This window comes from Bos mutus, chromosome 7 (genome assembly GCF_027580195.1).
Source record: "Bos mutus isolate GX-2022 chromosome 7, NWIPB_WYAK_1.1, whole genome shotgun sequence".
Classification (NCBI taxonomy): domain Eukaryota; kingdom Metazoa; phylum Chordata; class Mammalia; order Artiodactyla; family Bovidae; genus Bos; species Bos mutus.
In genome coordinates this window covers 52,213,602-52,238,725 of record NC_091623.1, presented here as the reverse complement: position 1 = coordinate 52,238,725, position 25,124 = coordinate 52,213,602, and the positions used below count along the sequence as shown (strand labels likewise).

Sequence of the window (25,124 nt, the reverse complement as noted above, 5' to 3'; positions counted from 1 at the left end):
TGTTCTTAATAACAAGTATTATGTTCATAAGGATACTGGGCTGAATATAGCTCTTTGTCTGAACTTAATTTGACCCAGGGATATCCTAGACTTAGGGATGTGTCCTAGCAGGGCAGCTGAGATCCTAATCTGCCATTTACTAACTGTGGGACCCTTTGTAAGTAGCTTGATCTCTCTGAGCCTCAAATTCACCTCTAAAGAAAGGTCTTGTGAAAGTGAAAAGTGATAACAAACATGAAATTGTTAATATAGTGCTGGCACACAGTAAGTGCTCAATAAATGATGAGAATAAAAATCATGGCAGCCAGCATCTTTATCATCACTGTTGCTCCAAGATGGACAAACAAGCTCCTGCCGCTAGGAAGTGAAGCGATTCTTGATGGAACATGGTTCAGCAAATATCATGACAACCAAATGCTCTGAACACTAAAAAGATCGATGCGCTCTCAACGACAAAACTCTCTGAACGATAAAAAGCATTTGTGCCACAGTGGGGAATCTTTCTGGTACCAGGGGTGACTGACTGATCCTCTGCTGGGGGGTGGGGTGGGGATTAATGCAAAGAGACATTAAAATAAAATGCTGCTGGCATTTATAGGAGCCATTAGTTGGTCCTGTGAGTCAGAATGTTAGTTGTGCTTTATTGTTGTCTGGAATGCTGTTTTCATTTGCAAGCAATGCAGCAGAGGCTGAGGAACAACTACATGTGCTGTTCAATTAATCAAAAAAGCAAGAGAATGTGAGAGGTGTATGACTCTAGCCAAGTCACTTTGACCCTTCTGGCCCTCAGTTTCTTCAACTATTTAAGGAAAAAAATGGGAAACTGGAATTACTCTCTGAGGCTTCCTATATCTCTAGAAAGGGACCAGAAGCTGGGCATTTGGGGAGACGAGGGAAAGAGAAGGCAAAGCTCTGATGGTGGAGTCCAAGGGGTGGCATTAGTTATCTACACCACCCCCACTGACCTCCAAACTGGGACACCAAGCCTCCTTGACATGAACATACCTTCTGATTTTGGAAGACTTCTGATCACCCACCATCTCCACGTGACTTTGGGCAAATTACTTCTCCCCTCTGTGTCTTTACTCCCTGTGAGTAAAATAAAGGGGTTGGGCCTGCCAGAGTCCACTGAGTCCTAACATTCAATGATGCTGTGAAAACAAAGTCAACATCCTTTCCTGCTGGTCTCCAAGTACTTGAGTCTTTTCCTCACTTCTGTCCTTAACACAAAACTGCCCAAAGCCTGGGGTGGTTCATAGGACCTTTCAAAAAAGGAACCTTTGTTTTTTTATAGTCACAAAATATGAGAGCAGGTAAAGACCTACTCAACTGCCCCTTGTCTGCCTTAGCTGATGTCAGGGTATCTGAACGGGGTATCTGGGTATCCGGGTATCTAGACTCCTAGACTGTTCAACTATTTATATCAAAGCAGTGGTCCCCATCTCCTTAAATAGCTTGGTAAATTTCCCAGAGGGCTTCTCAGGTGGCTCAGTGGTAAAGAATCCATCTGCCAATACAGGAGACATGGGTTCAATCCACGGGTCATGAAGATCTCTTGGAGAAACAAATGGCAACCTACTCCAGTATTCTTGCCTGGGAAACCCAATGGACAGAGGAGCCTGGTGGGGCTCAGTCCATGGGGTCACAAATGAGTTGGACATGACTTAGCAACTAAACAGCAAAAACAGATTTTTCCAGAACACTCTGATTATCAGAAATGTTACCACCTTCCAGCTTGGCAAAACATTTATTTTACTGGTCACCTATTATATGTCAGGTACAGGGCTAAGCTCATGAATTAAAAAAACAATCATCTTCGCTCTTACCCTGGCAGTATTTGCAATCTCTTTTCTTAACATGCACAAGTGTATTATTTGACTTCTTTGATGTATACATATATTTGAACATTACAGTATCTCTGTTATCTCAGAAATATAACCAAGCTTCTCAAATCTTCCTCTTATACATTTTCAGTTTAATGATCAAATTTCAAATACAAGTGGAGGATGCTATAAATAGGGTTGATCAACTACAAAGTTAAAATGTCTCTGAGGCTTTGAGCTACACAGAGCACACAAAAATCCATGGATAAGATCTTTTTCACCAAATGGCACACCAAAAGATGGCCAAAACATTGGTAATCCATGAGAAGTGAATGGTATTTTAATGCTGCAGATTGCTTTGAAATATGAGAACACAATGCTTTAATCAGAAAGCGCACATTCAAGTCATCTTTGTTTCAATGTCAAATTGATACACTTGAGTCCCCTTCCCCCAAGAACACAAAATTAAGAGTTTATTGCATTTCCCCATCGCTGACATTGCACAGAAGTCTAGGCGTGCAGGGACACTAAAGTCTTCTCTGTCTGTTCCTGGCTTATAACCCAAGAGGAGACTCAACAGCCCCTTGGAATTTGAAGTAATAAAATTTGAGCTATGTGCCCGATCTGAAGGAGACAGAACCACCAGACAGTAAGAAAGAAGGGCTGATTACTGGAGAAGTAAGATGAAAGCAAGAGAAAGGAAAAAAGAAGACAAATAAAGAAGGAAAGGAGAGGGGGTTAAGAAATGAATAGAATCCACAGCAGGGGGGCTCCTTGTAGCGTTCAAATCAGGACCCCACTGAGACTCTGATGAAAACTACAGACCAGGAAAATACACACACACACACATACACAATTTTGGCATGAAATTTCAGATGGCTCATGGATCCCATTAATTCCAACTACGAGCTTGCATCCTTAGGATCAATCTGCCCCAGAGGAAGACTCTCTCCTCTAGAGGCTCATCAAATATCAGGAAGCTGAGAAAAAAAGATCACCTTGTTGTAACTGAGTAGTAGATAGAAACATCCAGGCAGCAGACTGACCTATCAAGGCTGCCTTTCAACTTGTGTGTGTGTGCGTGTCTTGGTCGCTCAGTCATGTCTGACCCTTGGCGACCCCATGGACTGTAGCCTGCCAGGCTCCTCTGCCCACGGAATTCTCCACACAAGAATACTGGAGCAGGGTGCCATTCCCTTCTCCAGAGGATGTTCCCGACTCAGGGACCAAACCTGGGTCTTCTGCATTGCAGGCAGTTTCCTGACTATGTGAGCCACCAAGGAAGCCCTGCCTTTCAACTTACTAATCACTTATTGAGACTTACTATATGCTCAACAGTGTATGAGCTTCCCTAGGTGTTTTAAGAACCATGTCACAGAAAACAGGGGTTTTGAAGGCTTCTTCCTGCCATCAAGGTCAAGCCAGCCTCTGGCAGCAGAAGTCAGCCCCCAGGGAGCATAAGTTAGTACAACCACTTTGCAGAGCAATTTGGCAGGATCTAGTGAAGCTGGGAATGCATAGAGCATACAACTCAGCAATTCCACTCCTGGGCATATGCCCTAGAGAAATGCACTCACAAGAACGAGGGGACAGCTTTGTTCAAAATAGCACAAAGCTGGAAACAACCCAAATGTATAAATACGTGGTAGAATGTTCATACCACAGAATACCATGAAGCAGCGAAAACGGATGGATGGGACCATTCTTGTCAAGCAGATTAAGCTCATACTTCTTACATGCTTATCTAATTAACTGTAACATAAGTATCACATATTTCTTATATTCTTATATAAAAGTGTAAATACATAAATGGAAATGATGAGCACAAAATTCAGGAAAGTGCTTTTGGATGGAGAGAAAAGAATGGGGCCAGGAAAGGGAATGCAGGGGCTTACGCCGTATTAAAACGGTTGCATTTTTAAGAAAAAAGTTATTATTGGAGTATAGTTGATTTACAATGCTGTGTTGGTTTCAGGTATAGAGCAAAGTGAATTAGCTTTGCATATACACACATCCACTCTTTTTAAATTCTTTTCCCACATGGGTCATTACAGAGTACTGAGTAGAGTTCTCTATGCTATACATAAAGGTTTTGCTTTTTTTGGTCACCAATATGTTTACTTTCATTGGTTGTATATTTTACTGCAACTTCCATGTGCTTTCAAGGACAGTTGAAATATACTGTTTTCTTAGTCAAAAAGAACCTTCAGTGAAATATGGATAAGACCTTTTTACTAGATCTTCCTAAAGTTACTGATTGAAGGAGAAAAGGAAAAGATAAAAGAAAATCAAATGATGTATTGTTGAATCTGTGTAAAGGTTAATCTACTTGAACAAGTAGTCTTTAAATGGAATATCAAATTCTTAATCAGGTAAAGGTTTCATTTCGATGGCAGTTTGCCCCATCACCTCCCTGTGCTCACCTCCCCGACTTTTCCCCTCACCCACTCTGCTCCAGGCATGCTGGCCTCGTCACTGTTCATCAAACCCACCAGATGCAGCTCAACCTCCGGCCCTTGGCACTTGCTGCTCTCTCTGCCTGGCACTCTCCTCCTTCGGCTCATGGCTTATTCACTCACTTCCTCCAGGTTTTCATTCAAATACTACCTCCCCATGCTAGTCTTCCCTGACTTCTAGCCCTCCTGCCCATAATACGACCCATCCCTTCTCTGCTTTATTTTTTCTCTAAAAATATCTCATCAACATCTAACACACTAGATATTGTATTCATTCATGCATCTTGTCTTTCTTCACCACTAGAATGTCAGCACTACAAGAGGAGGGATTTTTGTCTGTTTTGACCATTGCTGTGTTCGAGAGCATATGGTAGTTGCCTAATAAATATTCACTGAATGAATATTGTTCATTCAATATTTGCATTCAATGAATGCAAATATTCATTCAACGAATATTTGTTATATGATTTGCTATATGATTTTCCACTTCTTTTAGAATTTGTTACACAGGCATTTGTTATATGATTCTCTACTTCTTTTAGAATTATTCTATTATACCTTTTTAGAAATGATTATTTCTATCACACCTTTTTTTATAATACATTTTTAAACAACAACAACAAAGTCAACCACTGAGCTATTGCACACACAAGTTTCCTAGTAAGCAAAGAGAAAAGTGCTCAATGCCATGATACATCCAAGGAACCTTCCAAGGTCATGAGGCAAAGGACCGTGGGCACAGCAGAGCCCCTGTCAGAAAACACTAGAGCTAGCCCTCATAAAAGACCACTCAAACCTGAAAGCCTCTACCAAAATAGCCCAACTGACACAGCTCCTTCTGTGAGAAGCAATGTTGCTTTGAAACAACAGATACATTTAAAACCTGAATTATGAGAGGCCAGCCAACACAGCATGGTCACTAAGACCCATGACGTCTGCCAAGAGAGAACGGACCTGGAGCAGCAACAAGGCCCAGAGGAGAAATAGAATCCCATGGAAGAAAACTTGGAGAAGGAAGTGGTAACCCACTCCAGTCTTCTTGCCTGGGAAATCCCGTGGACAGAGGAGCCTGGTGGGCTACATTCCATGGGGTCACAAAGAGCTGGACACGACTTAGCGACTAAATAACAGAGAGAACTGTGATTCCCACACAGAAATGATCCCATCAGTTCAGTTCAGTTCAGTTGCTCAGTCGTGTCCGACTCTTTGCAACCCCATGAACCGCAGCACACCTGGCCTCCCTGTCCATCACCAACTCCCGGAGTTTATCCAAACCCATGTCCACTGTGTTGGTGATGCCATCCAGCCATCTCATCCTTTGTCGTCCCCTTCTCCTCCCACCTTCAATCTTTCCCAGCATCAGGGTCTTTTCAAATGAGTCACCTCTTCACATCAGGTGGCCAAAGTATTGGGAGTTTCAACTTCAACATCAGTCCTTCCAATGAACACTTAGGACTAATCTCCTTTAGGATGAACTGGTTGGATCTCCTTGCAGTCCAAGGGACTCTCAAGAGTCTTCTCCAACACCACGGTTCAAAAGCATCAATTCTTCGGTGCTCAGCTTTCTTTATAGTCCACCTCTCACACCCATACATGACCACTGGAAAAACCATAGCCTTGACTAGATGGACCTTTGTTGACAAAGTAATGTCTCTGCTTTTTAATATGCTGTCTAGGTTGGTCATAACTTTCTTTCCAAGGAGTAAGCATCTTTTAATTTCATGGCTGCAATCACCATCTGCAGTGATTTTGGAGCACCCCCCAAAAATGATCCCATAGAGGATTATAATCCCATAGAGGAAAACTGGGCTCTCATGTAGGAGAACTATGAGGAATATTTCTCAGTGAATAGGGCTCTTGGGAGAGAAGAAAAAGACTTAGCTTGGAGGGGAGGAATAAGTAAGCAAAGGAGTTCAAAATCATCACAAAATGGTAAAGTCTATACTGGGACTGGATAAAGGGCTTTGGGGTCAGTAACGGAGACTGGCTGACCATCCACCAAATCCATTTCCATTTCCTTCTAAGCACAGTGTGCTGTTTCCCAGCTTCCCTGAGCCATGTATGGGCATGTGCCTGAATTCGAGCAGAAGTCTGTATGAGTGAAAGAGGTTATGAGCCAGGTTCCAGCCAGGACTCTACAACCGCCTCCCTGCCCCAAGCATCACCATCCACGTTCATGTCTCTTCCATGATTTCCTGTAGACAAGCAGACCCAATCTGTGAGTCAACAATAGGAAAAACCACAATGTATATTAAGGGCCTGAGTCCCTCAGTCACTGTGCAGAGGAGAGAAGCCTGCCAGTGAGAAACAACTGTTTTGATCTTTCAACGAGCAAGAAATAAAACTTCTGTTGTGTTTAAGTCATTACCTAGTTTTGGATTTTGTTGTTGCTGTTATAGTAGCTAGAGTTACCTTATACAAGGTGGACAGAGTATACACCTTCACCTTTTACCTTTTACCTCTGGCTCATTGTATCAGATCTGAAACCTCCTCAGAGGCACTGACTGCACCTTACTTCAGCTGGTTTTCTCCATAATCCCACCACAATCTCTCGCACCCTGAAGTCCTCAAAAAGCATTTACCAATTTAAAATAAAGGCAAGGTATTCGCCCAAGCAAAGCAAAAGGACTATGTGTGCGCAATAGTTACAAACTCGAGTTCCGGAATGATATCATCTCAGGTTCAAATCCCAGCTCCATCACTTACTAGCTGGGTGATCGCGAGCAAGTTCCTTCTATGCTTCAGATTCTTCAGCGCTCACATGGGAATATTAATGTTTCCTAATTCATTGGATTGTTGTGAGGATTAAATGAGAGAATGCACGTAAAGCACTTTGGAAGCAGTCAATTCTAAAAGCTATTTATTCTAATTGTAACAGAAAGCATCTGCCGTGATCTCCAGCCGAGATGAGGAGGTGAGGGGGGTTGGGTAAGAGGGCAGAAGCACATGGAAGAACATGGGGGCTCAGCATTTCTGAGCCCAGCCCGGATGCCGCCAATCCTTATGTTTCCAGAGTTCTCATCATTCAAGATAATTCTAAGAAACACACCACAGACCACTTACCCTGTTAGCACCACCACAAAGTCCATCACATTCCAGCCGTTCCTCAAGTAAGAGCCTTTATGGAAGGCAAATCCAAGGGCGATGATTTTAATTCCAGCCTCGAAACAAAAAATTCCAATGAAGTATGGTTCTGTGTCATCCTGGAAGGGGGAGAAGGTAAGATTAGTGTCTTTGGCTGGACAGAGGGCGGCATGAACAGGGAACCACCCACTCAGAATCTCTACCCACTTCCCCTCACCTCTCCAGACTTTCCAGCCCTCACCGCGCCTCACTGCATTCTGCCTGGAGTAACCTTGTCCAAAGGCTACTGCGAGAAAAACAGAAGCATGGAGAAGACGACTCCTTTCCATTTGGCCAACTTTACACACTACTTAGGCAGCCATGTGTGACTATTTAAATTGAAATGAAGGGATTTCCTGGTGGTTCAGTGGTTGGGAATCTGCCTGCCAATGCAGGGGACACGGGTTCGATCCTTGATTGGGGAAGATCCCCTATGCCATGGGGCAACTAAGCCTGAGTGCCACAACTACGATGTCTATGCACCTGGAGCCTTGCTCTACAAGAGAAGTCTCTGCTATGAAAAGCCTGTGCACTGCAATAAAGAGTAGCCCCCACTCACTGCCACTAGAGAAAGCCCAGGCAGAGCAACGAAGACCCAGCACAGCCAAGAATAATAAATATATAATAAAAAATAAATTTAAGTGAAATAAAACGAAAGACTCAGTTCTGCTGTCACACTAGTCCCATTCCAGGCTAACATATTGGACGGTGCAGATGTTGGATATTTCCATCACTGTAGAAAGTTCCACAAGAAAGCGTTGGTTTAGAATGTTTACTTGTCACATACATCATCCAGGACCCTGGGGTTGGTCCCTGTGCACTGACCTCACCTCCAAGCCCCCAAATCTGACACTTGTGATGATTCTAAGCTGGTGTGCACCAGTAGAGCAGTTCAGGTTGAGAAAATATTGGAATGAATACTTCTGCACTGGCTGGTAAATGACTGATGTTCCAGCTCCCAGCTCCCCACCAGGCCTCCGGCCAGGCCTGGCTTCCAGCTGACACTCTATAGTATTAATACTTGGAATTAAGCTATAAGCTTTGTTCCCTCAGAGCCTCTCCATTGCTGTCTCCCTCATCTGTTAATGACAATGCTTCTCAAGCTTCAGTCATTTTCATTCTGCCTCTATGAGCCTTCCCATACCAGCTCACCATCGCTACTACTATTTGCTTACTATTCTTTAAACAAACTCTTTTTACTCAGCCTGATCTTAAGCAAAAACAAACAAAAAAGTTTTAAGTCATTGTTTTTCTGGACTAGTTATCTATTTTTAGGAAACACATTATAATACATAACTGCATGCATGTGTGTTAGGTTGTGTCTGACTCTTTGTGACCCCATGGACTGTAGCCCACCAGGCTCCTCTGTCCATGAGATTTCCCAGGCAAGAATACTGGTGTGGGTTGCCATTTCCTACTCCAGGGGATCTTCCCGACCCAGGAATCAAACCCGCATCTCCCGCACTGGCAGGCAGGCTCTTCTGCAGCACCACCTTGGAAGCCCAATACACAGCTATTAACATGTAAGAGCCTTGAGATCATCAATACTATGTGGATTAGGAAGGAATGACTTCTAAAATCTCTCTCTCCCTACACTTGAGTTTTGAAAGCTGGCTTTGAAATGGTGATGGGAAGGAGCGAGGTCTCCTTCTTGGGGTTGTCAGAATGCCAGGAGGCAAACCAGGGGGATGGGGGATGGCTTGGGATCAAGAGAGAACTTAGTGCTACTTGACAGCTCTGCAGAGTTCCACCAGATCAAACTGGATTTTGACTGGATTTTGACTCCAGAGCTGATATTCATGTGTAGTAAACCTGGGGAAAGAGAAACCAGCTAAATGATACCCTAAGCAAGCAATCCAGAGAAGGCAATGGCAAGCCACTCCAGTACTGTTGCCTAGAAAATCCCATGGATGGAGGAGCCTAGTAGGCTGTAGTCCATGGGGTCACTAGGAGTCAGACACGACTGAGCAACTTGACTTTCACTTTTCACTTTCACACAATGGGGAAGGCAATGGCAACCCACTCCAGTGTTCTTGCCTGGAGAATCCCAGGGACAGCAGAGCCTGGTGGGCTGCCGTCTATGGGGTTGCACAGAGTCGAACACGAATGAAGCGACTTAGCAGCAGCAGCAGCAGCAAGCATGCAATCACGCAAAAGTCAGAATGTGGGACCTTCCTTAGGGCAACTGGACTGGTTTCTGCAGAGTCAATGGCAGGAGGGAAGATAACTGCCTTAGATTACAAGCCTTAACATCAAATCTAGACCATGTACGGATCTTGGTTCAAACAAAACAACCTGTAAGATGCCATTTCTGATGTAATTGTGGATATTTGATTACTGGCTGGGTTTTTGATGATTCCCAGGAACCACTGGCGTGCTGGATGTCAACATGTCACTGGGGTGATGTAAGAAAGCATCTTTTTTGGCCACTCTATGTGCCTTGCGGGATCTTAGTTCTTCAACCAGGGTTTGAACCCAGGCCATGGCATTGAAAGCACTAAGTACTAACCACTGGACTGCCAGGAAGTCCCAGAAAGTGCCCATATTTTGAGCAATGCAGACTTAAGTATATGGCAGTGAATTGACGTATTGCCTGGGATTTGCCCTAACATACTTTGGCCAAGAAAAACAAACCAAGGAAATAAAAAACAAAAGGAAACATGAAGTGAGGCAAAATCTTGATATTTGTTGTCTCTGGATGAGGAGTTCATGAGGGGTTCATGGTACTGTTCTCCATGTATCTATGTATGGTTAATATTTTTCACAAGAATTTTTGTTTGTTTTTCTTTTTTAAAAACTTATTTATTTATTTAAATTCTTTTGGCTGTGCCACCAGACTTGCAAGATCTTAGTTCCCCATCCAGGGACTGAACCTGGGCCCTGATAGTGAAAGCATCAAGTCCTAACCACCCAATTGCCAGAGAATTCCCCAAAATTTTGTTCTGAATGTGACTCCTCATGGACAACGTAACCCCTCCATCCCTCTCCAGATTAACAAAAGGTCTGCTGGGGGGCAAGAGTGGAGGATGGGCAGCGAGGACTTCTCTCTCCCCAGATTATTAGTATTCATGAAATTTAGGTTCCCCAGGGCTTTCATGGTGGCTCAGTGGTAAAGAATCCTCCTGCAATGCAGAAGACACGGGTTTGATCCCTAGGTTGGGAAGACCCCCTGGAGAAGGAAATGGTAACCCACTCCAATATTCTGGCCTGGGAAATCCCATGGACAGAGAAGCCTGGTGGGTTCCAGTTTATGGGGTCACAAAAGAGTTGGACAGGACTTAGCAGCTAAACAACAACAGGCAGGGGGCCCAGGATCTGGTTCTTGGAGACAAGACTAAGAGCCCAGTCTGCTCTCAGATCCCACAGGCACATCAGTTTGCCCCCAAAGCAGAGACCCCGGCGGGGAAACATCACTCACCAGTCGTTCAGACATCGGAGTCTTGTCATCATCAGGTAGGTGTTGCTCCAGGGCGAGGACGATGCAGTTTGCTATGATGGTGGCTAAAATCATATATTCAAAGGGAGTATCACAGAGTTAAGGAAAATCTTTTCAGCTTTGTTTAGATTCAAAGCACAACTGAGTGGAAGATACAGGGATTTCCCACATGTCCCCTGCCCCCACATAGGCACAGCCTGCCCTGTTATGAACGTCCCCCACTGGAGCGGTGCATTTTGTCACCCGTGATGAACCTACACTGACATATCACTATCATCCAAAGTCCTTAGCTTACACTATGGTTCATGCTTGGTGTCATACATTCTGTGAGTCTGAGCAAGCGTATGATGACATGGATCTACCAACATAGCTTCATACAGAGGAGTTTCACTGCCATGAAAACCCAGCAGATGACTCCGTAAGGAAACTGTAGATGTTCTTCCTCCATCTCACCTCCAACCTTCATTGGACAAATATCAATTTAGCACCTATTGCGTGCCAGGTCCTGGGCACAGGGTCACAGCTGAGAGTAAAACTCACAGAAATTTCTGCCCTTGTAGAAGAGAGGCATACGGTACTGTACGGTGAATGCCACAGAGAGAAAAAGCAGGAGAGGAGGTTGGTGGTCGCAATTTAAAATACAGTGATCAGATCAGATATCAAAATGTCCATCTTAAATGTCCATCCACAGAAGAATGGATAAAGATGTGGTACATACATACGATGGGCTATTACTGAGCCATAAAAAAGAATGAAATAATGCTATTTGTGGCAACATGGAGGCAATTAGAGATTATCATATACAGTAAGTCAGATACATACAAATGCCATATGACATCACTTATATGTAGATTCTAAAGTATGATACAAATGAACTTATTCACAAGATAGAAACAGCCTCACAGACTCAGAAAACAAACTTATGGTTACCAAAGCGGAAAGTGGGGTTGGGAAGGGATAAATTAGGAGTTTGGGATTAACATATACACACTATTATATATAAAATAGACAATCAACAAGGACCTACTCTATAGCACAGAGAACTCTATTCAACATTCTGTAATAACCTATATGGGGAAAGAATCTGAAAAGGAATGAATATATATACGTGTGTGTGTGTGTGTACATAACTGATTCACTTTGCTTACACCTGAAACGAACACAACACTGTAAATCAACTACATCCCAATTTAAAATAAAAATTAAATTAAAAATAAAATACAGTGATCAGGTTTGATATCAAAAGCATGATCAACAAAAGCAAAAATAGACAAATCAGACTTTGCCAAAATTTAGAACATTGGTGCATCAAAGGACATTGTCAAGAAAGTGAAAAAAAAACCAACAGAATGCAAGAAAATGTTTGCAAATCATATATCTGATAAGGGTCTAGTATCAGAATAAAGAACACTTACAACTAGACAATAAGAAGACAACCCAATTAAATAACAGGCAGAGTTTGAAAAGACATTTCTCCAAAGAAGATTAGAAAAATGCAAATCAAACCACAATGAGATACCACTTCACATCCAGTAGGATGATAAGAATGAAAAAAACAGAAAACAGTCAAGTGTTGGTGGGCTTCCCTGGCGGCTTAGTGGTAAAGAATCAGCCTGCCAATGCAGGGGACATGGGTTTGATCCCTGGTCCAGGAAGATCCCACACCCTGCAGGACAAGTAAGCCTGGACACCATAGCTGCTGAGCCAATGAGCTGCAACTGGTGAAGCCCATGTCCCTAGAGCCCGTGCCTGGCAACAACGGAGGAGCCCCCACCCTCTGCAACTGGAGAAAGCCCACACACAGCAATAAAGGCCAGTGCAGCTATAAATAAATAAATCTTTAAAAAAAAGAACTGGGTTGATTTATTTAAAAAATAAAGTGTTGGTGAGAATGTGAGAAACTGGAACCACTGTACATTGCTAGTGAGAATGTAAAACAGTACAGCCACTGAGCAAAATAGTTTGATGACTCCTCAAAAAGTTAAGACATAGAATTACCATAAAAGCTAGCAATTCCACTCCTAGGTATACACCAAAAGCACTGGACAACCAGTACTCAGATACATGTTCACAGAAGCAATACTCACAATTAGCCAAAAGGTGGAAACAACCCAAATGTCCATCAGGGAATGAATAGTTAAACAATATATGATATATCCATAGAATGGAATATTATTCTGCCATAAAAATGAAGCACTAACTCACACTGCAGTGTGGAGGGGCCTCAAAAACATCATGCTGAGTCAAAGAAGCCAGATACAAAAGACCATGTATTGTATGAATTCCATTGATATGAAATGGTCAAAACAAGCAAGTCCATAGTCCGAAAGCAGACTGGTGGTTGCCAAGGACTGAGGGGGCTGGGAGAGCGGGCAATGGTGAGTGGTTAGTTAATGTTTTAGAACTAGATCAAGGTGATAGCTGAACACATTCCAAATGTACTGAATACCAAGGAATTAAAAATGGCTAGTACTGCTATGTGAATTTCACCTCAGTAAAGAACAACATGGTAGTCAAGCCTCCAAGAATCAGCCCTTTCAAGATCCAAAGGAGGGAAGGTGTAGGTCACATGGCCATTTCTAGAGGCATATTCCCTCTCTCTCTGGGCACAAGCGCCTCCCTGAAACCTGCAACACTGCTCCAGCCACCAGACAGTCCCACTGGAGGGTTTGCCCTTGGGGAGGGTCTGTCCTGCTCACTTCATATCAGGACCTGATCTGCTGATCAGCGGGTGATCCACAATATCCCTGTTTCCCCGGCCAGATCTGCAGAAGCATCCTCAGGCCAACAGACTTAATAAACAAAATTGGCAATTTCTTTTCTTTTTAATTTAATTTTTAAAATTTTATATTGGAAGAGAACAAAAGAGGAAGAGAAGAGAAAGGACCTAGGAAGACAAATTCAAAACAATTAACAAAATGGCCATAAGAACATACATATCAATAATTACTTTAAATAAAAAAGTCAGTAAAGAATCTGCCCGCAGTGCAGTAGACCCAGGTTCAATCCCTGGGTTGGGAATATCCCCTGGAGAAGGAAATGGTGACCCACTCCAGTATCCTGGCCTGGAAAATCTCATGGACAGGGGAGCCTGGTGGGCTACAGTCCATGGGGTCGCAAAGAGTCGGGCACGACTGAGCAACTAACACACTAACACAACAAAGCTGGAAATTTCTGAGAAGGAGGCTTAGGTGTGGAGAAATGGATGCCAGAGGGAGAAAGCCTGAGGGAATTGGTTACTCTGGAGCTGGGTCTCCCAACTCCCACACTACTGACATGATGAGGGGCTGACTGTGGGGCTGGAGAAGACTCTTGAGGGTCCCTCGAACAGCAAGGAGATCAAATCAGTCAATCCTAAAGGAAATTAATCCTGAAGATTCACTGCAAAGACTGACGCTGAAGCTCCAATACTTTGGCCATCTGATGCAAAGAGCCAACTCATTGGAAAAGACCTTGATGCTGGGAAAGACAGAAGGCAAAAGGAGAAGGGGGTGGCAGAGGAGAGATGGTTGGATGGTATCACCAACTCAATGGACATGAGTTCGAGCAAACCCCGGGAGATAGTGACGGACAGGGAAGCCTGGCATGAGGCAGTCTATGGGGTCACAGGGAGTCAGGCATGACTTAGCAACCGAACAACAATAACAATTCTCTGTGGGTGGGGTTTCACGGGAGCTGTCCTGCATTTTGTAGGGTGTTGACCAGCATCCCTGGCCTCTACCCACTAGATGCCAGTAGCATCCTCCTCTCCAGTTATGAGAATCAAAACTTATAACAACCAAAATTCATCTCCAGATATTGTCCAGTGTCCTCTGGGAACACTGAAATCCACTGTTGTGCAGAAGGATTAAATAGCATATCTTGAACTTGGCCATGTTGATGAACTACTGCCCTCCTCCCAGCTTTCTCTCTTGGAAACTTAACTAGCCTCGGTATCCTGTTTGGCTCTAGAGTTACATTTAGTATCATGGACGTTTCATAAAAACCAAGGGATCTTACAGGCTGGAGGAGGAGGAGTTGGAATATATACCCACTTTCCAGGTGTGAAAATAAAGTCTGAAATAGGCAACCTGGGAATAAGAGTCTAAGAAAGGAAAAGAGGTCTTCTTTGTCACCCGCTTCAGCCTTTGCCTTCAGCTGAAAGCAGTCGAGCCACGCTCCATGCACACTTTGAAAAGCAAATCCAAGACTCAGGGCAATTTGGGGAGTCAACAAAAGCCATTCCTGCTGACGATCATCTCTGATTGGCTTCCTGCCTCCGAGCTGACGGTCATTAGAAGTACAGAGAACAAAGCTGGGCTGTGTTGCACAAATACTCCATTCTGCCTCACCCTGCAGCCCAGAAAATAAGAGACAATATTTGTACACAAAGAAGCAATGCCAAGCCCTTCCCCGGCCTCCCCTTGCCGAGGCTTCTGAAGCCATGATTTGAATCTGATGATTTCGCTTTCCTTCTCTGCCAACTAGCTCCCTGTGTGCTTCTGCACCAAGCTGCTGCCTCACTCTTGGGGCCCCCTGGCCTCCTGCCCCTATGTGACTTCCTTTGTATCTGATTCGAGCTGAGGTTCCAGGAAGAGTCCCACAAGACCAGCAGCAAGCTGCACTTTCATGGGCTGCATTATCGGGCTTTCAATTGCCGTGGTCACCTGGGTTTCAGACCCAGAGCTCTCCAGTATGACAATGAAGTCTTAGTCAGCATGCAAACCAACAGAAAGAGGCTGCCCATGCCCATCTTATTTCTTTTTCTTATTTTTTTTTGGTCAGGTATGGATACACTGGCTTCCCTGATGGCTTAGCAGTAAAGAATCTGTCTGCAATGCAGAAGACATGGGTTCAATCCCTAGGTTGAGAAGATCCCCTGGAGGAGGGCATGGCAACTCATTCCAGTATTCTTGACTGGAGAATGCCATGAACAGAGAAGCTTGGTGGGCTACAGTCCATGGGGTAGCAAAGAGTCAGACATGACTGAAGCCACTTAGCAGGCATGCATGCATAGATACACTGGCTATCAAATGTCACCTCCCTCTCTCTCCATGCACCCTGCCAATGTCCAAAGACACGCCCCAAATGGGAACCTGCAACACTGACCTTACACCCTTGTTACTTAAGGTGTGGTCCACACCCTTGCTACTTAACACATGGTCCAGGAACCAAACAGCAGAGGCCAACACCCAGCAAAAAAAGCAGAGCATCAGGCCCCATGCTGACCTGCTGAGTCAGAACATACACTTCAGCAAGATCTCTAGGGGCTCTGTGCACACTGAAGTTTGGAAAGTGCTGCCTTAGATCTATTTCAGGGGGGAGGAGGAGCCCCGGTTACTGTGGCTTTGAGTCATCCAGAAAGAAGTGGGGGCTCGCCTTTCTGCTCCAAGCCTTCTCCTCCATGTTCTGACCCCAGAGGAGGAGAATTCAGGAGGCCTGGACCAGTCTTCTGCCTCCACTCAAGGTGAAACCCAAGACCTTCATGGATCAAGAGTGATGTTGGAATGAGATGAAGACGCAGCACAGAAAATTCTGGTTTACTGCACATGGAAACAGTCACAGCCCTCCCATGGCTACTACCTCACTCAGAAGAAAAGTCAAAGCCCTCCCAGCAGTCCTGCACGACCTGCCCCCATCTCCTCCATTCTCCCCCTGGTTCATTTACCTATAACCATACTGGCCTCTCCATCTTTCTCAAACACACAAGGCACCTTTTACTGCCAGGGCCTTTGCACCTGCTATTCTCTCTCCTAGAATGCTCTTTCCCCAGAGACCCACAAGATTCCCTCCCTCTCTTCTAGGTCTTTTCTCTTTTCTCATCCTCAGTGAGGCCCTTTACCCCATCTCCCTACTTAATTTTTTCCTTGGCCCTTGCCCCCAAACACCTGCTGTATTTTTCTCCTTTACCTGGTTTCTCTGTTTCTTTTGCCTAACAGACTATAAGCCCTGTACAAGCAAAACACTTTGTTTTGTTTGATGCTTTGTTCTCAGCACCTAAGAGGGCATCTGTTCCAGAGTAGGTGCTCAGTAAACACCTATGGAAGAAAGGAAGGGTGGGTGGGTCCTGCTGTCCACATCTCTCCCCTCACTTCGTCATGTGCCAAATCTCTGTAGGCACGTTAAGGACACAGATCAACTCCTTGAAATCTGCAGTGATGTGCCTGGTGCACTGTACTGAGTTCTTGGCACAGGAGATTCTTTCCCCAGGTAGAGGTCAAAGGTTGTCCAGGAAGGGGAGATGAGGCATTTTCAGCCCAACCCTGAGTTGTGCCTGATCCTCCCTATTTAGAAAGCCTGGGTTCTAACTCACAGCTGTGGTGAACAATGCCTCTGTGAGCTGAGCTGAGCCTTCCTGCTCCCCGATTGGTTCACGGAGAAAACACCTGTGTCAGCGGGATCCAGACTAATCAGCCAGCCGAAGAGGCCAAAAGAAGAGGGAGGGAGATGAGGAAGAGAGACGCACCCCTGGTGGGAGGAAAAGCTGGCTCCTGAAATGGCTCATGGAAGTCAGACTAGCAAACAGCCCTACAGGCGAATACAGATACACAAAACTTCCCCCACAATAAGATAGATCAGGACCCCCAGTGGCCCCAGAGAGGGGCTGTGTGTGACACAGGAAATGACCCAGTGATTTCTTTACAGGGAACAAGGGCCGTGTCTGTGAATAGGAGCTGTTCTTGGGAGCCAGAGCATCAAGGAAAATCAATTTGTAAAGTGGGCATAGCTGATGATCCCAGCCCCTTAGCAAGACCTTGCAGAACGTCCAAATGATCCATCCTTCTCTTTGTGGTACCTTGCCCCATTCCCATCTCATTTCCAGCCTTCTGCAGTTAGTGCGAAAAATCAAATCAGGTTTGTTAACCCATCAAAGTCTTGTCTCTACTACAGGGGCTGCCTGATGGATGTGTTCTGAGGAAACAGATACTTCAATGAGTCAATCAGGCAGTTGAGATTGTGGGGAGAAGCCAAGCAAGTCTTATTTTCATGTTACTTCCATGCTTTTCACCATTACCAGGAAAAGAGTAGGGGGTACCAAGGCCTTGGGTATAGGACATATTTCCTGCTCCACTAAACAGATGCCATGGTTTAATTTAGAAATATGACCAACTATTATGAGGCCATTAACAGATACAACAATCATAATTACAGCTGCAATTTATTGAGCACTTTGTTGGGCAGACACCAAGTTAACCACTATATACTCACTGTTTCAGTTAATTCCTTGCAAAAATTCTACAAGGTAGGTTCTATTGCAAGCTCCACTTTCCAGATAAGAAAATTATGGCTCAGAGAGGCTAAACAGATTGCTCAAGGTCATATATATGCTAAGGTTCACTTCAAAGTCATGCTGGTGGGGGTCCCCACAGACCACTCAACAGCTTACGCCTACTTGCTAGAAGGTGGATGTTTTGGCCTTTACTTAAAAACTGGAGTTGGGGTATACCTGGGATTTTAACCATGATGAGGCCAACTGGATCAGTCTTCACCTGAGTTCCAGCCACTGACACAATCTAATATAGTAATTATCAACCGTTGCATACTAGTCCACTTCTTCATAAGACCAGCCAGAATGGGTCATAACAATCAATATCAACTTCCAACAATCCAAAGGGTCTTTCTTGAAATCGCAGATATCTCGAACTCTCTCCACCAGCGGATCAGCAAGGGCAACTCTGGCGATGCCCAGAATGTTTCAGCACCATGGCCAGTGGCATGAGGCGGGCTTTTAATTACACGGCAAGTCAAGTCTCGGAGACAACTGCAAAGACCTACTTTTAACATACACAGTACAGGCACATACACACAAAAGATCCTTTATGTCAGCAGGAAAATCTCAGAGAAAATTTAAATCCCAACACTAAAAGTTTTGGGGCTTCCCTGGCGGTCCAGTGGTTAAGAATCCTTTGTCATTGCAGGGACACAGGTTCGATCCCTGGTCCAGGAAGACCTCGCATGCCGCAGGGGAACTAAGCTAGGTGCCACAGCTACTGAGCCTGCACTCTAGAGCCTGTGTCTGGCAAGTATGGAGCCTGTGCGCCTAGAGCTAGTGCTCCGCAATAAGAGAAGCCATTGCAACGAGAAGCCTGCACACAGCAACTAGGCAGTAACCCCCACTCGTTGCAACTAGAGAAAGTCTGTGTGCAGCAACGAAGACCCAGAACAGCCAAATAATAAATACAAATTTAAATAGATTTATGTGCTATTTATTTTTTAAAGTACACAATGATTTCCAATTCTTTGGTTCTGAAAAGAGAAGTCTACCAGGGCAGTTAAATTGTGCTTTTGCTCAGAAAACTGGATATATCTGCATGAGAAATCATAGAGCAGGGCAGTTGAAAGGATTTCAGGGTCAGACATGGTTTTGGCCTGGGGCAAAGGAGTTTCCTTCTCCAAGCCTTGGTTTCCACACACACATATAATGTGAAATGTAGCACCTACCTCCTAGGGCTGACTGAGAATGTAATGAGTGGATACACTCAATAATACATGCAGAACAGGGCCTGGTACATAGTATTGGGTTGGCCAAAAAGTTCACTCAGGTTTTTCTGTAAGATGTTTCTGAAAACCCAAATGAATTTTTGGCCAACCCAGTATGTATTCAGTAAATCTGAGTATTTTGTTCTTGTTTACTCTGGTTCTTATGATGATCAGAAAACGTTCTATGCTTATGAAAGCATAACACGAGGTTCATCTCATTGTAATCATGCAATCAATGTTTATTGTTTTTATTTCAAATGCCACCACTAGTATTATTAACTTTTTCAATTTCTTTTTTAGTCATGTAGTCTCATTCCCCTCCCTTCACTGAAGAGTATAAACACCTACTCTCATCATGGCTGATCAGGTTGTCTTTCAAATCCGAAGCATTTTCAGGAACAAAACACAGTGAGTCCACTCCCTGAATATCAGGCTTAAAATAAATGTTGCAAAAACACCCATCAGATGTTTCATACAAACGGGATCCTATAATACACAAGCTTTTGTGTCTGGCTTCCTTCACATAGCATAATGTTCTTGGGTTTATCCACACTGTGGCATGTATCCATAATTTGCTTCTTCTTATGGCTGAAAAATATCCCATTGTATGGATACATCACAATTTATTTATCCATTTACCCACTTTGGGGTGGTTTCAATCTTCTGTTTACCTCAAGAATAGCGGGGAGGAAGAGGGGGAATGCATAATGGCTACAGTGTTTCCTTTTGGGGTGATGAAGATATTTGAGAACTAGATCAAGGTGGTGGTGGAGAACTACTAAATGCCACTCAACTGTCATTTTACTTTTTATGTTTTTTAATTAATTTTTATTGGAGTATAGTTGCTTTACAATGTTGTTGTCTCTACTGTACAGCAGAGTGAACCTGCCATGTACATATATCCCTCCTTATGGGACTTCCTTCCCATTCACGCCACCACCGTGCATTAAGCAGAGTTCCCTGTGCTGTGAACAGTCATGTTCTCATTAGTTATCTATTTTATACATAGTATCAAGAGTGTGTATGTGTCAATCCCAGCCTCTCAATTCCTCCCCTTCTCAATTCTCTCCCCACTTCCCCCCTTGGTATCCATACATTTATTCTCTACTTCTGTGTCTCTATTTCTGCTTTGCAAATAAGATCATCAATACCATTTTTCTAGATTCCACATATATGTGCTAATATACAATATTCAGTTTTCTCTTTCTGATTTACTTCACTGTGTGATACTCTCTAGGTCCATCCACATCTCTACAAATGACCCCATTTCCCTCCTATTCACGGCTGAGTAATATTCCATCGTATAAGTGCACCAAATTTTCTTTATCCATTCATCTGTTGATGGACATTTAGGTTGTGAAATATAGTTGATTTGCTGAACTGTTCACTTTAGTTATGTGAATCTTAATTAAAAAAAAAAAAAACCCTGTTCTTTATCTTTCTCCTTTCCCCCACCCCTTGATTTTCAGAGTTCCCCTCATACGCTTTTACTCACTGACCTTTGCAGATAACTTTTTCCTCAGACAGCCCTCAAGATCCCTTTTAGAAAACAAATGGTTTTAATTATAATAGGAATATGTGTTTATTGTATGTTTAGTTCTTAAAATGTATAATACGTCACTTGAAAAGTGAAAAGTCCTTACACCACTGCACTTCCCAGAGATAATCAGTGCTAGCAGTTTGGTGTTTCTCTTTCGGATTTTCCTCTACACACATGCTTCACACTGGCTGCTCTCTCTCACCTCCTTCAGGCTGTACTAAAACACCTCCTACACTGTTGGCGGGAGTGTAAACTGGTGCAGCCACTATGGGAAAACAGTATGGAGGCTCCTTAGAAAACAAAAATTAGAGCTACCATGCGATCCAGCAATCCCACTCCCCGGCATACCTCTGGGAAACATGAAAACTCTAATTTGAAAAGATCTATGCACCCCAATATTCATAGCAGCACTATTTAAAACGGCCAAGACATGGAAGCAACCTAAATGTCCATCAACAGAGGAATGGATAAGCAAGATGTGGTGCCTATAAACAATGGAATATTACTCGGCCATAAAAAAGGAAGGAATGCCATTTGCAGCAACACAGATGAACCTACAGATTATCATACTAACTGAAGCAAGTCAGAGAAAGACACATACATGATATGGTTTATACGTGGGATCTAAAAAAATGATACAAATGAACTTTTTACAAAAGAGAAACAGACTCACAGATACAGAAAACAAATTTATGGTTACCAAAGGCGAAAGGGGGTGGGGGAATGAATAAATTAGGAGTATGGGATTAACAAATACACACCACAATATATAGACAGACAACAAGAATTTACTGTACAGCATGGGGAACTACATTCGATGTCTTGTAGTAATTAGAATGAAAAAGAATCTGAAAAAGATTATGTGTGTGTGTGTGTATATATGTCTGAACCACCTTGCTGTACACCTGAAACTAACACCTCTGGCCGATTCATGTTGAGGTATGGCAAAAACCATCACAATATTGTAAAGTAATTAATTACTTTAAAAATTATTGTGAACCAACTAGAGTTCACGTAAAAAAAGACAGTCTTCCCAGTAAGGCCTTCCCTGGCTTCCAGGTCTAAAATCCCAACGCTGTCAACCTTTCTGCCTCTCTGCTGTTTGTTTTTCACTTGCTAGTTTGTTGCAACTTTCCACATTAACAAATTACATCTTTTTTTTTTTTTTTAATCTTACTTACAGAGGTCTCCCTCACTGGAAGGTCAGCCCTAACTAAAGGGAGGTGTGGGGGGGAGCCCTAAGGATCTGTCTAACTTATTCTTGATTGTATGTTCAGCAAGGAGGACAATACTGACGCATAGTAGGTGCTCAGCACATACCATTAAATGCATGAAAACAAGCGTATCAAATTGCATTTTCCTTTTACACAACTGGGATCATGACACATAATGTCCCATGATTTGCTGTGCCCCTCACCACACTGGACGCGTTTTCTACATTGAATGTCCCTCTTACAAAAGGCTGCGCAGCATTACCATAAACGGATGCATCATCACTTATTTAATATTCCCCTAAATGACTCCAGTTTGTCGCTATTACAAGCAAAGCTGTGATGAATAATCTGACCATACAACCTTGTGCATTTGTCAGGATTTTTTTTTTTCCTGCCAGCTAAATTCCAAGATGTGGAATTGCTGGGTTAGAGCGGGGAGTGCACACTTGTCACAGACACTACCAACTCAACCCTGGAGATTCACAGAGTTCTATTTTACACTGTTTTTAGAAAGTGAGGTGAGTGTGTGCATTCATTCTGAAATTAAATCCCTGATTTAAATGTAAAAGTTCCTTGGTAACGAAAAGTTCAGATGTGGAAGAATTAACACGACTCAGGGAAAACAGCGCAACAACACAACACACACACAACACAATGAAGTTCCCTTGATGAAAAAGAAAAAGGGAAAAAATATCAAGGCACGTCTGGAGCAGGAGGTGGTGGTTATTTTTAAATAGTATTAACTTTGGAGCCTCTTGGAATCTGAGGCTCCAAAGAACAACTGAGGACTTCTCTTTGTTTTTCTCTCTCTCTTTTGTCAGGACAGAAAAGTTCCCTGGAGACACCTGAATGATGTGAGAACTCTGGCTCCTGGTCCAATTTATAGCCGCGCTCCCCAGTATGTTCAGGCTACCGAGGGGAGATTTGTTCTCCGATCTCGTTGTACTGTCATTCCTGTGCCGTGGTCAGCGAGATCCTCCATTCCCTTGGCATCTTCTCTATACATTCCATCTACCCTTTGGCTTAAATCCAAACCTGGAAATATCCTGAAAACAATTAACTCCGAGCACAGAGGGCCAGTGGTGGCTTCAAATTAGTTCCCCCAAATAAAAGGAAAATCCAAACCAGGGAGACATCTGCAATGATGACCCTAAGAAGAGCCGCAAGAGAGTCAAAGAAGGACCCTTCCAACCCAGGTGAGGTGAGAAAGGTATGCAAGAAGCCAGCTGAGGTGAAGAAGGCTCCCTCAAAACCAGGTGCAGCCAATGAGAAGGCCCTGAGAAGGCAGCAAGGCCAAGAGATCCCCTCCCCCAAACCAAACAAGGCCACAAAGGTCCCTCCCAGGGCCACTGGGCTCAGCAGGAAGCCCAAGGTCAAAGCCTCTGCAGCCAGGATGCTGGGGTCCACAGGAAAACAAAAGCTAGGAGCAAATCTGGCTGTTGGTTAGTTGCTAAGTCGTGTCCAACTCTTTTGCAACATCTCTGTCCATGTGATTTCCAGGCAGGAATAATGAAGTGGGTTGCCACTTCTCCAGGGGATCTTCCTGACCCAGGTATGAAACCTGTGTCTCCTGCATTGGCAGGTGGATCTTTCACTGATGAGCCACCAAGGAAGTCCCAAGACTCTGGGAGAGCCTATAACTATGATCTTCAATTTCCATGTGGAGAGACCATTGTCCAAGCTCATCCCTTCTATCCCTGATCACTGGAGGACATCTTTACCTCCTCCTCAACAACCAATGTCAACTCCAAGCCACTTGAGCCATGCACACCCGCAAGCAACAAAATGCCAAATGCCCCTCCCATCATCTTTCTCTTTAACCACTCCTCCTCCCAGCTAACCAACTCGGAAGTCCTGTACCCCGCTGACTCCACCATTTCCCAGCACTCTCTCCTACCTTAATCACCTTCCTTGTCAGTCTCACGTAGGATGGTTATATATCACTCCCAGGAAAAGTACACCTCTGGATGAACCCAACCAGTTGCTTTTCTGATTCTAAACCTTGTATGGCCATTCAAGATTTATAGCATCCTGGAGACTTGCCTGGTGGTCCGGTGGCTAAGACTGCGCTCCCAGTGCAGGGGGCCTGGGTTTGACTCCTGGTCAAGGAACCCGATCCCACATGCTGAAACTAAGAGTTCAAAGGCCAATTAAAGATCCTGCGCACTGCACGGAAAGATCGATGATCCCATGTGCCACAACTAAGTCCCTCTTCAAACTCTTCTAGCGAGGGTCGCCAAATTCCTCTAGATTGCCAAATCCCAGGGCCACATTTCTCCACTCAGGTGACTTGGTCATGCCCCCCTTTGATGTCTTCCTATTAACTTTCTTGTCACTATTTCTCTGTTTTCTCCTTCTCACGCCCCCTTTTCTACTAAATCTCTCAATGTTGGTTCTCCTTGGGGCTCAGTTTTCTTCCATTTTTTACCTAGATCCACTTTCTAGGGGGCCTTACACATTTTGATGTGTTTTGTTGCCTCCTTCTGCCCTTTCCTCCCATCTATCTACTCATTGCTTTGCTCTGTGTCCTGGGAAAAGCAGGACTTCCTCTGGTAAATGGCATTATCCAGCCTTCCTCATCTCCTGCCTTCTGGGTGGGTTTGGCCAATGGGAAGCAAGAGACTGGAGGAAAAGATGGGGAGTTGGGGTATTTCTTCATCCTCCATTTCCTCCCTGATCCATAGTGAGGTTCTGGCAATGGTTGTGTCCTGTTGTACCTTCCCAGAGACATCTCAAACTTCATAGGTACATCTATATTCATTTTCTATGGCTCCTGTAATAAATTACCACAGACTGACTGGCTTAAAACCCACCCATAAAAACCCATAAAAGAAATTTATTCCCTAGCAGTTATCCAGGCTAGGAATCCACAATTCAAGCGTCAGCAAGAAGTTCCCTCCAAAGGTTCTGGGGGAGGATCCTTTCTTGTTTCTCCTAGCTTCTGGTGACTCTGGGTGTTTCTTGGCTTTCAGGAGCATCACTCCAATCTCTGCCTCTGTCTTCACATGACCTTCTCCTGGATCTTCTCTCCTCCTCACCTCTTCTAAGAACACTTGTCACAGAATTCACTCA

The 25,124-nt window shown here is 44.0% G+C and overlaps 1 protein-coding gene across 1 annotated transcript in view; it reads right to left on the bottom strand.

The window, feature by feature from the left end:
- The window catches only part of CACNA1A (calcium voltage-gated channel subunit alpha1 A), a 253,453-nt gene that overhangs the window by 195,153 nt on the left and 33,176 nt on the right, over positions 1-25,124 (bottom strand). Inside the window, 2 exon segments of the mRNA XM_070373554.1 lie at positions 7,343-7,482; positions 10,821-10,927. Of these exon segments, the coding sequence (XP_070229655.1) occupies positions 7,343-7,482; positions 10,821-10,927 (247 nt within the window).